The sequence below is a fragment of the Oncorhynchus nerka genome, linkage group LG24 (genome assembly GCF_034236695.1).
Source record: "Oncorhynchus nerka isolate Pitt River linkage group LG24, Oner_Uvic_2.0, whole genome shotgun sequence".
NCBI classification, from domain to species: Eukaryota; Metazoa; Chordata; class Actinopteri; order Salmoniformes; family Salmonidae; genus Oncorhynchus; species Oncorhynchus nerka.
The window spans coordinates 90641159-90655144 of NC_088419.1; the positions used below are offsets into that span (position 1 = coordinate 90641159).

Here is a 13986-nt window from a genome sequence, read left to right on the forward strand (position 1 = left end):
CCCATAATAAACCCCAGGAAGAGTAGCTGCTGCCTTGGCAGGAACTAATGGGGACCCATAATAAACCCCAGGAAGAGTAGCTGCTGCCTTGTCAGGAACTAATGGGGACCCATAATAAACCCCAGGAAGAGTAGCTGCTGCCTTGGCAGGAACTAATAGGGATCCATAATAAACCACAGGAAGCGTAGCTGCTGCCTTGTCAGGAACTAATGGGGATCCATAATAAACCCCAGGAAGAGTAGCTGCTGCCTTGTAAGGAACTAATGGGGACCCATAATAAACCCCAGGAAGAGTAGCTGCTGCCTTGTCAGGAACTAATGGGGATCTATAATAAATACAAATTCAGTTGGTGGCACACTAACCAAAAAAACAGTGATCTACAGTATGGGATCAAGACCTTTAACTGGAAAGCATAGACCTGTCTGTTCAAACCCTACAGCAGAGCAGAGCTAACATGTCCATCTGAGGGAGCAGATAATGGGGACATAATAAACCCAGGAAGGTAGCTGCTGCCTTGGCAGAACTAATGGGGACCCATAATAAACCCCAGGAAGAGTAGCTGCTGCCTTGTCAGGATGGGGACCCATAATAAACCCCAGGGAGTAGCTGCTGCCTTGGCAGGAACTAATGGGGATCCATAATAAACCACAGGAAGAGAGCTGCTGCCTTGGAGAGGAGAGGAAGAGTAGCTGCTGCCTTGTCAGGAGAATGGGGACCCATAATAAACCCCAGGAGAGTAGGCTGCCTTGGAGGAAGGGGGGGGAGAGGAAGAAGCTGGAGAGGAAGAAGGGGAGAGGGGAGAAGGGGAGACCCATAATAAACCCAGGAAGAGAAGAAGAGGGAGGGGAGAATAGGGAGGGGAGGAGGAGAGAAGGGGAGAGGAGAACTAATGGGGGAGGAAGGGGAGTCAGGGGAGTTGGTGGCACACTAACCAAAAAAACAGGGGGAGATGGGAGGAGAAGGGGAGGGAGAGGAGAAGGGGAGAAGGGGAGGGGAGAGGGGAGAGGAGAGAGGGAGAAGGGGAGAGGAGAGGGGAGGAGGGGGAGGGGAGAGGAGAGGGGAGGGGGAGAGAGGAGAAGGGAGAGGAGAGAGGAGGAAGAGAGGAGAGGGGAGAGGAGAAGGGGAGGGGGAGGGGAGAGGGAGAAGGGGAGGGGAGAGGGGAGGAGAACAAAGCAGTGGAAAATAGCCATCAGGACAAGACAGACAGAGAGAATTCCTCTTCAACAAAGACTGGGGCATTTGCCAGCATTGTCACGGGAGGGGGAGAGAGGGGAGGGAAGGAGGTGAACAAACAGAGAACTGTACAGACAAGACAGACAGAGAGAGGGGTCTTCAACAAAGAGAACTGTACAGAGAGAGAGGAGGGGAAAGGGGTGTACAACACACAGAGAACTGTACAGAGAGGGGGAGGGAGAGGGGTGTACAACACACAGAGAACTGTACAGAGAGGGGGAGAGAGGAAAACCGTGGAGAGAGTAAACAGTTTTGTAATGGTACCCGTAATGTTTCTCTGGTGTTTGTGTCCAGTTTTCCGTTAGTTATGGGAACCTTCTATATATGTTAGCAAAAACCTCCGGAGAACCTATTTAGCATGTTTTGGGGTTTGAGTTAAGAGAACATACCCTTAATGTCAAACAGAATTGACCAAGAACGTGGTTAAAATGTTCTCAGAATATCCAGTATTAAATGTTCTAGATTATATATTGGCCTTTTTGCCGTTATATTGGTATGGGACGATAACTCCACCGATAACCAATATTCAATAGTTAGGAAGGAAGAGAATCTGAGGCTCGTCAGAACATTTGGGGTCATTATAATGATGTTGATTTCTTATATTGTGACAATAAAGGAAACATCTGAACCATATTTCTTGGACAATTACTCTGGGATGACAATTTATGAGAACACTTATGAGTGTAGAAAAAAGTGACACGAATTCCCCCGCTGTAAAACAGTACATATCTTGCAGATATATATTTTAAAAAATTGGATCCGGTAATGGACCCAAAAGGCCCATATTGGTCGGGTTCTAGTTTCATGGGACGTTGCAAGAACATTCATGTGTCCAGTTTTCTGAAGTTTAGGGCAATATTCCATCAACGACACACCAAACATATGGACCTTGTTAAATAAAGGTTAGATAAAATGTTTACAAATCCCATGTTCTCAGAGTATAAAATATTAATGTTCGAGACACGTTTCATGGGAAAGTTGCAAGAAGTTTAAAGTTTCTATGTAAGATTAGTGTGCTGTGATGGAATATTTTTTTAATTTAACCAGGTAGGGTAGTTGAGAACAAGTTCTCATTTACAACTGCGACCTGGCCAAGATAAAGCAAAGCAGTGCGACACAAACAACACAGAGTTACACATGGGATAAACAAACATACAGTCAATAATACAATAGATATATATATAATCACACAGTGTGTGGAAATGAGGATAAGGGAGGTAAGGCAATAAATAGACCATAGTGGCGAAATAATTACAATTTTGCAAATCAAATGAAATTTTATTTATATAGCCCTTCGTACATCATCTGATGTCTCAAAGTGCTGTACAGAAACCCAGCCTAAAATCCCAAACAGCAAGCAATGCAGGTGTAGAAGCACGGTGGCTAGGAAAAACTCCCTAGAAAGGCCTAAACCTAGGAACGGGGTAGTTTGGCAAGCCAATGCTAACTAGCATTGACTGGAAGCCTACAGGAACAGCTACAACAATTGTTAGGTGGGGAGAGGGAGAGAGCGAGCGATAGAATCAACATTTGTTGTTAGGTGGGGAGAGGGAGAGAGCGAGCGATAGAATCAACATTTGTTGTTAGGTGGGGAGAGGGAGAGAGCGAGCGATAGAATTAACATTTGTTGTTAGGTGGGGAGAGGGAGAGAGCGAGCGATAGAATGAACATTTGTTGTTAGGTGGGGAGAGGGAGAGAGCGAGCGATAGAATTAACATTTGTTGTTAGGTGGGGAGAGGGAGAGAGCGAGCGATAGAATTAACATTTGTTGTTAGGTGGGGAGGGGGAGAGAGCGAGCGATAGAATTAACATTTGTTGTTAGGTGGGGAGGGGGAGAGAGCGAGCGATAGAATCAACATTTGTTGTTAGGTGGAGAGAGGGAGAGAGCGAGCGATAGAATGAACATTTGAGTTGGACATTGAAAGAACAGCACTGGCACCTGTGAATCAGTCACCAACATTCATATCAAATACAGATTTTATCATTGGGTTGTGCCGTGGCGGAGATCTTTGTGGGCTATACTCAGCCTTGTCTCAGGATGGTAAGTTGGTGGTTGAAGATATCCCTCTAGTGGTGTGGGGGCTGTGCTTTGGCAAAGTGGGTGGGGTTATATCCTTCCTGTTTGGCCCTGTCCGGGGGTGTCCTCGGATGGGGCCACAGTGTCTCCTGACCCCTCCCGTCTCAGCCTCCAGTATTTATGCTGCAGTAGTTTATGTGTCGGGGGGCTAGGGTCAGTTTGTTATATCTGGAGTACTTCTCCTGTCCTATTCGGTGTCCTGTGTGAATCTAAGTGTGCGTTCTCTAATTCTCTCCTTATCTCTTTCTTTCTCTCTCTCGGAGGACCTGAGCACTAGGACCATGCCCCAGGACTACCTGACATGATGACTCCTTGCTGTCCCCAGTCCACCTGGCCATGCTGCTGCTCCAGTTTCAACTGTTCTGCCTTACTATTATTCGACCATGCTGGTCATTTATGAACATTTGAACATCTTGGCCATGTTCTGTTATAATCTCCACCCGGCACAGCCAGAAGAGGACTGGCCACCCCACATAGCCTGGTTCCTCTCTAGGTTTCTTCCTAGGTTTTGGCCTTTCTAGGGAGTTTTTCCTAGTCACCATGCTTCTACACCTGCATTGCTTGCTGTTTGAGGTTTTAGGCTGGGTTTCTGTACAGCACTTTGAGATATCAGCTGATGTACGGCTATATAAATACATTTGATTTGATGTGAAAACTTTCCATGGAAGATTGACAGAAACGTGTGTGTGTGTGTGTGTGTGTGCAGATCTCCTGTTTCTGAAGTGAGGGACCTTGATGTACCAGTACACTCCCTGGACAGGACGTCTATCGTAGGGTCTTACCCCCTCAATCTCTCTCGTTAATGCAGAGATGCATCAGGTCCCATTTTCACAGTCTTTAGTACGACTCAGCCGGGGATCAAACTTCTAACTTTCTAATCTTGGGGCAGACACTAACCACAAGGCCACGGAGTAGACAGGAGAAAAACATCCCAGTGGCGTTTGAACAAGTAGAGTGGGGCGGTGTACAGACAATTATTCAGGATGAGAGACTCTATTCATACACATACACCCAGCCACACACCTCTCTGTCCCAGCCACCCCCGTCTGTGCCACCCCCACAACAGCCACCCCTCCCCCCTCTCTTCCCAGCCACCCCCCCCCCTGTCCCAGCCAGCCTCCCCTCCCTCTCTGTCCCAGCCACCCCTCCCCCTCTGTCCCAGCCAGCCTCCCCTCCACTCTCTGTCCCAGCCACCCCTCCCCCTCTGTCCCAGCCAGCCTCCCCTCTGTCCCAGCCACCCCTCCCCCTCTGTCCCAGCCAGCCTCCCTCCCCCCTGTCCCTCCTCTGTCCCAGCCAGCCTCCCTCCCCCTCCCCAGCCACCCTCCCTTCCTGGTCCCAGCCAGCCAACCCCCTCTATGTCCTAGCCAGCCCCCTCTGTCCTAGCCAGCCAGCCACCCCTCCCCTCTCTGTCCCAGCCAGCCCCCTCCCCCTCTGTCCCAGTCAGCCACCCCTTTCCCAGCCCCCCCCTCCCCCTCTGTCCCAGCCAGCCCCCTCTGTCCCAGTCAGCCACCCCACAGTCCCAGCCCCTCCCCCTCTGTCCCAGCCCCCCTAAGTCTTTCACTTGTTTGTCTCTCTTTATGTTCTCCCCCTCCTCTCGCTTTGTTTACCCCTCCACCCATCACTCTCCAGCTGTAAACACACCTAAAATGGCCAAAGGCACACACACACAGTAGTGGGGCGGCAAGAAGGAGCATTGGGCGAGTAACCGGGAGGTTTGCTGGATCAAATCCCTGAGCTGACAAGGTCAAAATCTGTCATTCTGCCCCTGAGTAAGGCAGTTAACCCACTGCATTCAGTTTTACAACAGACAGAGACACAGTCAAACCTTTCAACACAATATCAACAAAGAGTTGATGGCATGTTGTCTGTAGAACAAATAACAAAGCACGAGGCCTTCCTGGAGTTGTGTTTGACACCCCTGCTTTAGAGAGCGGTGCCCATTGGCCTGACCCTTTAGAGAGCGGTGCCCATTGGCCTGACCCTTTAGAGAGCGGTGCCCATTGGCCTGACCCTTTAGAGAGCGGTGCCCATTGGCCTGACCCTTTAGAGAGCGGTGCCCATTGGCCTGACCCTTTAGAGAGCGGTGCCCATTGGCCTGACCCTTTAGAGAGCGGTGCCCATTGGCCTGACCCTTTAGAGAGCGGTGCCCATTGGCCTGACCCTTTAGAGAGCGGTGCCCATTGGCCTGACCCTTTAGAGAGCGGTGCCCATTGGCCTGACCCTTTAGAGAGCGGTGCCCATTGGCCTGACCCTTTAGAGAGCGGTGCCCATTGGCCTGACCCTTTAGAGAGCGGTGCCCATTGGCCTGTCTCCAACAGTGGAGTGGCAGAGGGGTTGATGTTCTGCAGGCTGAGTCAAGGTGGCTGTCAGATTGCTTAGCTGGGTCTATTATAGGTGTTGGCTAGGCTAACGCGGATGAGAATACCCAGTCAATGCTACGCTATCGCTAATGTGAATTAGATTAACCTGTCAATGTGAATCTGTGTTATGAAGGAGCAGTCAGGCTCTGTCAGACTAAGTGGAGCATAAAGGGGTGAGGAGAGCTTCCTTATCTCTCCACCTTCAACACAACAACATGCATCTCTCTGGCAACAGGCTTCTGGTTGTTGGTTCACACACACTCAACCAGGCTTTGACGTTATCATGGTAGCTGGTAAGGACTGTGTGTTATTGTGGTAGTCCCCAGGGTGAAAGATATCATTGGTGTGAGTGATAATAGTCAAGGACTGTGGCGATGTGTTAACACTGACGTGTCAGGAGTGGTTGGGTAGGTCGGCGTACACCCCCCCCCCACACACACACACACACACACGAGTGAGTGAGTGAGACAGAGAGACACACAGAGAGAGAGAGAGAGACACAGAAAGAGACACACAGAGAGCTTGTGTGACTCACCAAGGTTGGGCTGGGACAGGGCCATGTTGCGTTGCTGTGGGCTGGCAGAGGGTGGGGGGGCGTGGAGACTCATCTGGTTCATGGCTGTCGTCATGGTCTTCCGAGGGTCGTGCCAAGTGGTGATCTTCTCCACGTGACTATGGAGAGAGAAAGAGAACATCAGGGGGAAAACAAAACCAAGTTACTACAGATCAGAGAGCTTTCTCTCCCTCTTTCCCATTGATATTTTAACTCCAGTATTGATTTTTCTAGATAGCTCTAGCTCAGGCTATCAGCACTTATTTCCATGACGGATCAAAACTCATTTTCTCATTGCTCTCGTCTCAATAGGTTTGGAACATCAAAATGGCAATAAAATAGAAGTGTTGAATCACAAATACATATAGAAAATCCTGAGAATCACAAATACATAGCACATCGGCGCCTAAGCATCATGATAACATCGTATGGTGAGGTCCCTTGGCAATCCCCGGCCCTAGTTACTACCATCACTCGGATTATAATATTAGACTAAGGAGAGGCTGCAGCAGGTTCATATGAATGATGCTTTTGTGCAATATCTCATCAGCTAAAGTAACAGGAAATAAGTAACTTGAGAAGTTTCAGTTGGAATGCCATGCTAAGAGAGTACAACTAGAGCCTTTAAAAAAGGGGTACAACTAGAGCCTTTAAAAATGGGGTACAACTAGAGCCTTTAAAAAAGGGGTACAACTAGAGCCTTTAAAAAAGGGGTACAACTAGAGCCTTTAAAAAAGGGGTACAACTAGAGCCTTTAAAAAAGGGGTACAACTAGAGCCTTTAAAGGGGTACAACTAGAGGGTACAACTAGAGCCTTTAAAAAAGGGGTACAACTAGAGCCTTTAAAAAAGGGGTACAACTAGAGCCTTTAAAAAAAGGGTACAACTAGAGCCTTTAAAAAAGGGTACAACTAGAGCCTTTAAAAAAGGGTACAACTAGAGCCTTTAAAAAAGGGTACAACTAGAACCTTTAAAAAAGGGGTACAACTAGAACCTTTAAAAAAGGGGTACAACTAGAGCCTTTAAAAAAAGGGTACAACTAGAGCCTTTAAAAAAGGGGTACAACTAGAGCCTTTAAAAAAGGGGTACAACTAGAGCCTTTAAAAAGGGGTACAACTAGAGCCTTTAAAAAAGGGGTACAACTAGAGCCTTTAAAAAAGGGGTACAACTAGAGCCTTTAAAAAAGGGGTACAACTAGAGCCTTTAAAAAAGGGGTACAACTAGAGCCTTTAAAAAAGGGGTACAACTAGAGCCTTTAAAAAAAGGGTACAACTAGAGCCTTTAAAAAAAGGCTACAACCTGAGCCTTATTTAAAAAAGGGTACAACTAGAGCCTTATTTAAAAAAGGGTACAACTAGAGCCTTATTTAAAAAAGGGTACAACTAGAGCCTTGTAAATCAGTTAAAGACTTGCCCCCCCTCAAACAGCTCTAGAAGGTTGGCAACATGTTTCTGGTGTAATTGTGTGTTGTTGTATCATAGCTAGGCTTTTATCTTAATGAGTACGTTTACATGCACACTAATCATTCAATATTAAACTGATTATGGCAGAAGGCCGAGTATGGCATGAGTCATGTAAAACACTGCTCATCTTAATAATCGTCATAATCGAAGGCCAATTCAAAACTGGTTTTCTGAGAAACCTTTCGAATTATTAGGACATGTAAACTGCTTTCAAAATTTAAAAACAAAATACATTTAAAAATATATATATATATTTTTTAAATAATTTTTAAAAAGAAAATCGCCATTCCTATTGTGTATTTACACTTGTACATGTGACAGCGCAGGTTAGTAAAGCGTCCCTCTATAATGCACGAGTGAAGTGAGATGGAGAAAAATAAATAAATAACTGAAAGTACACATCTGATAGTTTTTATAAACTATATGCACATCTGAAGTCTGATTTTGATTGGCGATTTTCTGCGTTTATCAAAAGTCCCACCAGTAGCCTGATTGCAGATGTGTCCCATGTAAACCGGGATTATTAGGGAAATCATTCTTCTCGAAAAGCATGTCAACGTTTTAAAACAAACTATGTATATGTGTGTGACCTGACAATCCACAGTAAATCTCATTACTGTGTGCCTTGTAATCGTGCTCAATGTTCAAGACCAACCAGTTCCCTTAAACAGTTATATCTACGTATCCATCGAGGCTGCTACCAGCTCAGTGCGTGGGATGGGAAACTAGTTTGTTTACAATACAAAGTCCAGGAAGGAGTCTTGACAGTGTGGAAGGGACCCGGAGAACACTGCCTACAGTGAGTCAGAGGGTTGAGGGTAGGGCACAAAGGGATTCTCATTCTCTCCCTCTAACACACACAAAGGGATTCTCTTTCTTTCCCTCTAACACACACAAAGGGATTCCCACACTATGCATGCTGTGACTCACTGGGGGGGGTGGGGGGGGCACAACTCCTATCCCACAGCAGGGATACTGCCCTGATACCTCCTTCATAGTATTGTTCATTACACAGTTATATACCATGGCATTGTTGAAATAATTGTTTCTGATTGGCTTGAAGGGCGCCCATCATTTCCTAATAACGCGCGGTATATTTGCGCGGTAGAATCCAACGGCTATGGTTCATTCTTACATTGTTCGACGTCGGAGCTGCTTTTGAAAGCCCAAGTGGAATTGAAAACATTATTGGCATTGTGTTGAATTCAGTTTTCATAATAGCAAGCTAGGACTGATGGTTTGGTTAGCTAAAACTTGCAAGTCTGTTTGGTTACCAAAGCAACTACTGTCGCTATGAAGAAAACTCACAGAACAATGAGACGGATATTTCACTGGATGTGTAGATGTGAAGCATCCGGTTGGCGCTTCCTCTCACTACCAAATATGGTAGCGAGAGGAAGCCCACTGGCAGGCAATAGGAGAAGATGGAACGAGATGGATTTTGGCCGACATTCTGCAAATGCTCTCATCGATTAAAACATTTGGATCTCAATACAGTTCTGTTCCCAAAACTAGAATTTGTTAAGAACAGAGAGGACTTACGTTTTGTATACTTCACCCTTTAAGTTTTTCAAAAATCATGTTTTTTAGATGGAGTGCAAAGGTGAATTGAGCTATTGCTCACGCGCACTTCACAGAGTAGGCGTTCCCTAACGGAAATATGCAGATGTGTACTACAACCTGCCAATAGGATCTCGCTAGCGCGTGCTTGGCTCTGCCCACCTCCTTGCTTGTTCTGCCCACTAGGACAATTTTTTTCCCCATTGGAAATGACAAGCTGTGGTCTATCTTGGTTTAGTTATAAACATATTTGGTAATCTGGCTAGCTACTTCAGTAGATGTTAAATGATAATAACTTGTGGCGCTACGCAACTCTGAGGAAAGTTGTTTTCATTATTTTCCATACCCTCTTGTTGATTATCCCTTACATATACAGCCATACATGCCCCCAAAAAATAAACATTGGCATTTTACCTGTGAAACCGAATTGCAGTGTACTTAGATACAATCAAGAGAATATATATATATTTTTTTAAATGTTGTTTACAATGGGCACTAGATAGTCAGTGAGTGGCACAGCGCGGGGCACGCGCCTCCAGATTGAGTCAGGGTGTGAGGGCACAAAGGGCTTCTTTCCCAAACCATGTTGTGACTCACAGATGCACTCTGGGAAGGTAAAACCCCATGTCCTGTTACTCTGTGCTGTAACCCAGGCAGGAAGACTCCACTGTGGGGGTTAGTCATCGGACACCACAGGGCTCAAAAAAAAGAAAAAAACAGAGCTGAGATGTAGATTCCAGGACAGACTGGAGATAAACTGTTGAGTCAGTACGACTGTGGTTACTCATCAACAAAACAGTGGTCAAAAGCTAATGAAGGAAACACCCACAGACTTATACTCCCCAAAAGTGAATAATAAACCTCAGCCACTCCAGCTGAATACAGACGAGACAGAGGCTAAACACTGAACATGGTAGTAGTACCATGCCCTAATCTGGGACATCTGAAAGGAAGGCTTGAAATGATTGTTGTGGCCTGCAGCTCCAAGAAACCGTGAGTGAGTGAGTGAGTGAGTGAGTGAGTGAGTGAGTGAGTGAGTGAGTGAGTGAGTGAGTGAGTGAGTGAGTGAGTGAGTGAGTGAGTGAGTGAGTGAGTGAGAGAGAGAGTCCATGTGCGTGAGACTACAGAGGAAAGGCTAATTGATGTTGTTAAGACGCAAGGCGGCAGAGTGTCGCTCCTCAGACGTACGAAAGGCCTGTGGGAGAGTTGGATGAAGTCGCACATAGACACTGACCGCAGGTCATTTTGTGTTTTCCTTTAATAATTTGGAGAGGGTAAGCAGATCCTAGAACTGTGCCTGGGGTGGGAGTTGCCTGTGGACGTCAGAGCACAACAGGGCCTCGGGCTGTTGGTGGGGCAGCTGTCCTGCAGCTGTGGGGAGGGGATGACTGTCCTCAGGCCCTCAGTGGGAATATCTCCTCACCTCTAAAACGGCAGTGGATCAGCTCTCTTTTCCTTTCAAAGCGAGAAAGCAGCTGATCCTGTCCTCGTGCCAAGTTGAAACTGAAGACCCTGGGTTACGGCCATGACCAGGATGGCACAGTGTCAGAATCAGACGGTGTGTTTCCATGGACTGTGGAAAACACATGAGCAGGGGCCTGAAGGCCTGAGGTTCTGGGTGGGTCTGAGGGGCTTCACGTGGTGGTGTTTTGGAAAGAGCAGCACATTGTTTAGAGGAAACGGGAACAATGGCTGAAGCAATGGAACAGGGCGGCCTGCAGGCTGAAACAACGGTCCCCCTCAGTGGCTCACTCAGCACACAGACCAGGGTTTCCGTTAGCAGGTAATAGCAATTTTTTGGGCCAATGTTTTTATTTTTTAGAAAAGCCGATAAATAAAATTGTCCACCGGCCAATCGTCTGGGATAATTAAGCTTTTTAATTAAGCTATTTCCTGCTAACGGAAACCCTGGTCTGTGTGCTGAGTGAGCCACTCAACTAAATTAACTAAATTATTTAAAAAATATATATATTTTATTTTTAAATGTATTTTATATTATTTAGTTTTTACATTTTGAAAGCAGTTTACATGTCCTAATAATTCGAATAGTTTCTCAGAAAACCAGTTGTTTTTAATTGGCGTTCGATTATGACCTTTATGACGATTTATAAGATGAGCAGAGTGTTTTACATGACTCATGCCATACTCTGCCTTCTGCCATAATCAGTTTTAATATTGAATTATTAGTGTGCATGTAAACGTATATATATATATATATATATATATATATATATATATATATTTAAATGGTTTGAAACCTGAACATTTTACTACATATGAAGCATGTCTTACCTTGCTTCAAAGTAGCCTAGGCAACATCACACCATATCCATGGAGGCGATCATTTAGACATGTGCCGTCTCTCCATTGAAACCAGTAGTCTATTTCTCTCGTATTCTATTGGTTTTCAAAATCACCTTTTTTTTCTCCTCCGTTGTCCAGTAGTCAAAGGCACAATCCTAGTCGTATTTGCAACCCATCCTAGTTGTTGCATCTTTGAATCTCCTCTTTTTCTAAACAGACAAGAAAACGTTCACATGAACGATGCACTTTTGAAATGTTTTCCCTCTAATTGCAGTCTAAGCAGTCGCATGTAGCCTACCGCCTTGTGCACATTGCTGTGCTTCTGTGGAGAAAATAAGTCATTTATCAACATTTTAAGCTAAATGTTCTGATTCGTTGCATCAGACTCATTGACTTTTAAATGTTTTATGTAGCCTAGGCCTACCAGTTGTATGAATTTGAGGATGTACCATCCCAAAACTGTCCCAGAGCCTGTTTGGACTTTTACATGTTTTATGTAGCCTAGGCCTACCAGTTGTATGAATTTCAGGATGTACCATCCCAAAACTGTCCCAGAGCCTGTTTGGACTTTTACATGTTTTATGTAGCCTAGGCCTACCAGTTGTATGAATTTCAGGATGTACCATCCCAAAACTGTCCCAGAGCCTGTTTGGACTTTTACATGTTTTATGTAGCCTAGGCCTACCAGTTGTATGAATTTGAGGATGTACCATCCCAAAACTGTCCCAGAGCCTGTTTGGACTTTTACATGTTTTATGTAGCCTAGGCCTACCAGTTGTATGAATTTGAGGATGTACCATCCCAAAACTGTCCCAGAGCCTGTTTGGAAAAGGCTGAGCTTTTCTACACCGGGGTATAGTAGACTGACACAAGCAGTGGTTCGCGCTTTCAGTTTCACGCAAATGCTGCCATCAATCCATGGTTTCTGGTTTGGGAATGTTTTAATCGTTGCTATGGGAACGACATCTTGAACGTTCTAATGCGTTGACCAGCTCGTGATGTTCGTTACACGTCTCGTTGTCTGGAAGAAAATATGCGGCTTTTCTAACATCTTCATAAAGTGTGCGTCAGATTTTATATTATTTTATTTATTTATTTTTAATTTTACCCCCTTTTTCTCCCCAATTTCGTGGTATCCAATTGTTTAGTAGCTACTATCTTGTCTCATCGCTATGACTCCCGTACGGGCTCGGGAGAGACGAAGGTTGGAAGGTTGGAAGTCCTCCAATACACAACCCAACCAAGCCGCACTGCTTCTTAACACAGCGTGCATCCAACCCGGAAGCCAGCCGCACCAATGTGTCAGAGGAAACACCGTGCACCTGGCAACCTTGGTTAGCGTGCACTGAGCCCGGCCCACCACAGGAGTCGCTGGTGCGCGATGAGACAAGGATATCCCTACCGGCCAAACCCCCCCTAACCCGGACGACGCTAGACCAATTGTGCATCGCCCCACGGACCTCCCGGTCACGACCTGCTGCGACAGAGCCTGGGCGCGAACCCAGAGTCTCTGGTGGCACAGCTGGCGCTGCAGTACAACGCCCTTAACCACTGCGCCACCCGGGAGGCCCATGCGCGTCAGATTCTTCTAAGAACACCACGCTCGTTGTATGTTCTGTTAAGATGAATTACCATAATCTAAAATGTGATTTCTGTCATTGTGAGAAACCGTGGGTGGACGCCCTAATCAGGTCTCACACCCATGGCATATGGATCCGGCACTTTCCTTAAAATGTCCTGTAAATTAATACCCTGCCGGTCAAAAATGTCCAGCATCACATTTTCCCCTACGGAAACCCTGACACACAGTCTCCATCACAACTCATAAATGTCACAGGACTTCAGCATAAACAGTCTCTTGGATAAGCTGCTTTATCTCTCCCTCTCTATCTACCCCCCTCTCTCTACCCCCCGCTCTCGCTACTACCCACCCCACCCCCACTCCCCCCTCTCTCCTCTACATGTTTACACCAGCGCTCCCCAGACGTTCAGAACCTTGTGTGTACACAGTCCACTGACGGTCTGATCTACAGAGGCACATTACAACACACTACTAAGATGGTGACTATCCTTCCCATTCATTTCCTCTGTATCCGCTGCTAAATCCCATTTCTAAATCACTCTTTGCCGCCGCCTCCTCCCTCCTTTATTCCTTCACTTCCTCCCCCCCTCCCTCTCCACGGACGACTTTGTCAACCACTTTGAAAAGACAACATCCTCTCCTTATTCACTCAGCCTATTGAGTCCACTGGTCCCAATCACCCAGAACTACCCTACGCCTTGATCTCTTTCTCCCCTCTGTCTCGTGTGACTAATGATGTCCGGCCGCTCCATCCCATCTAGGGTAACATCATTTTGACAATACCGATACAAGGTTTAGTATCACAATACTCGATACCATCATGATACTAGATAGCAAAACAATACCACGACAAAA

General features: G+C 46.1%; 1 protein-coding gene across 2 annotated transcripts in view; it reads right to left on the reverse strand.

The window, feature by feature from the left end:
* The window catches only part of wwtr1 (WW domain containing transcription regulator 1), a 105037-nt gene that overhangs the window by 61886 nt on the left and 29165 nt on the right, over window positions 1-13986 (reverse strand). For both annotated transcript variants that reach the window (XM_065009293.1, XM_065009292.1), the window contains exon 2: window positions 6206-6342. In XM_065009293.1, the coding sequence (XP_064865365.1) occupies window positions 6206-6342 (137 nt within the window). The remainder of the gene's footprint in view (window positions 1-6205; window positions 6343-13986) is intronic.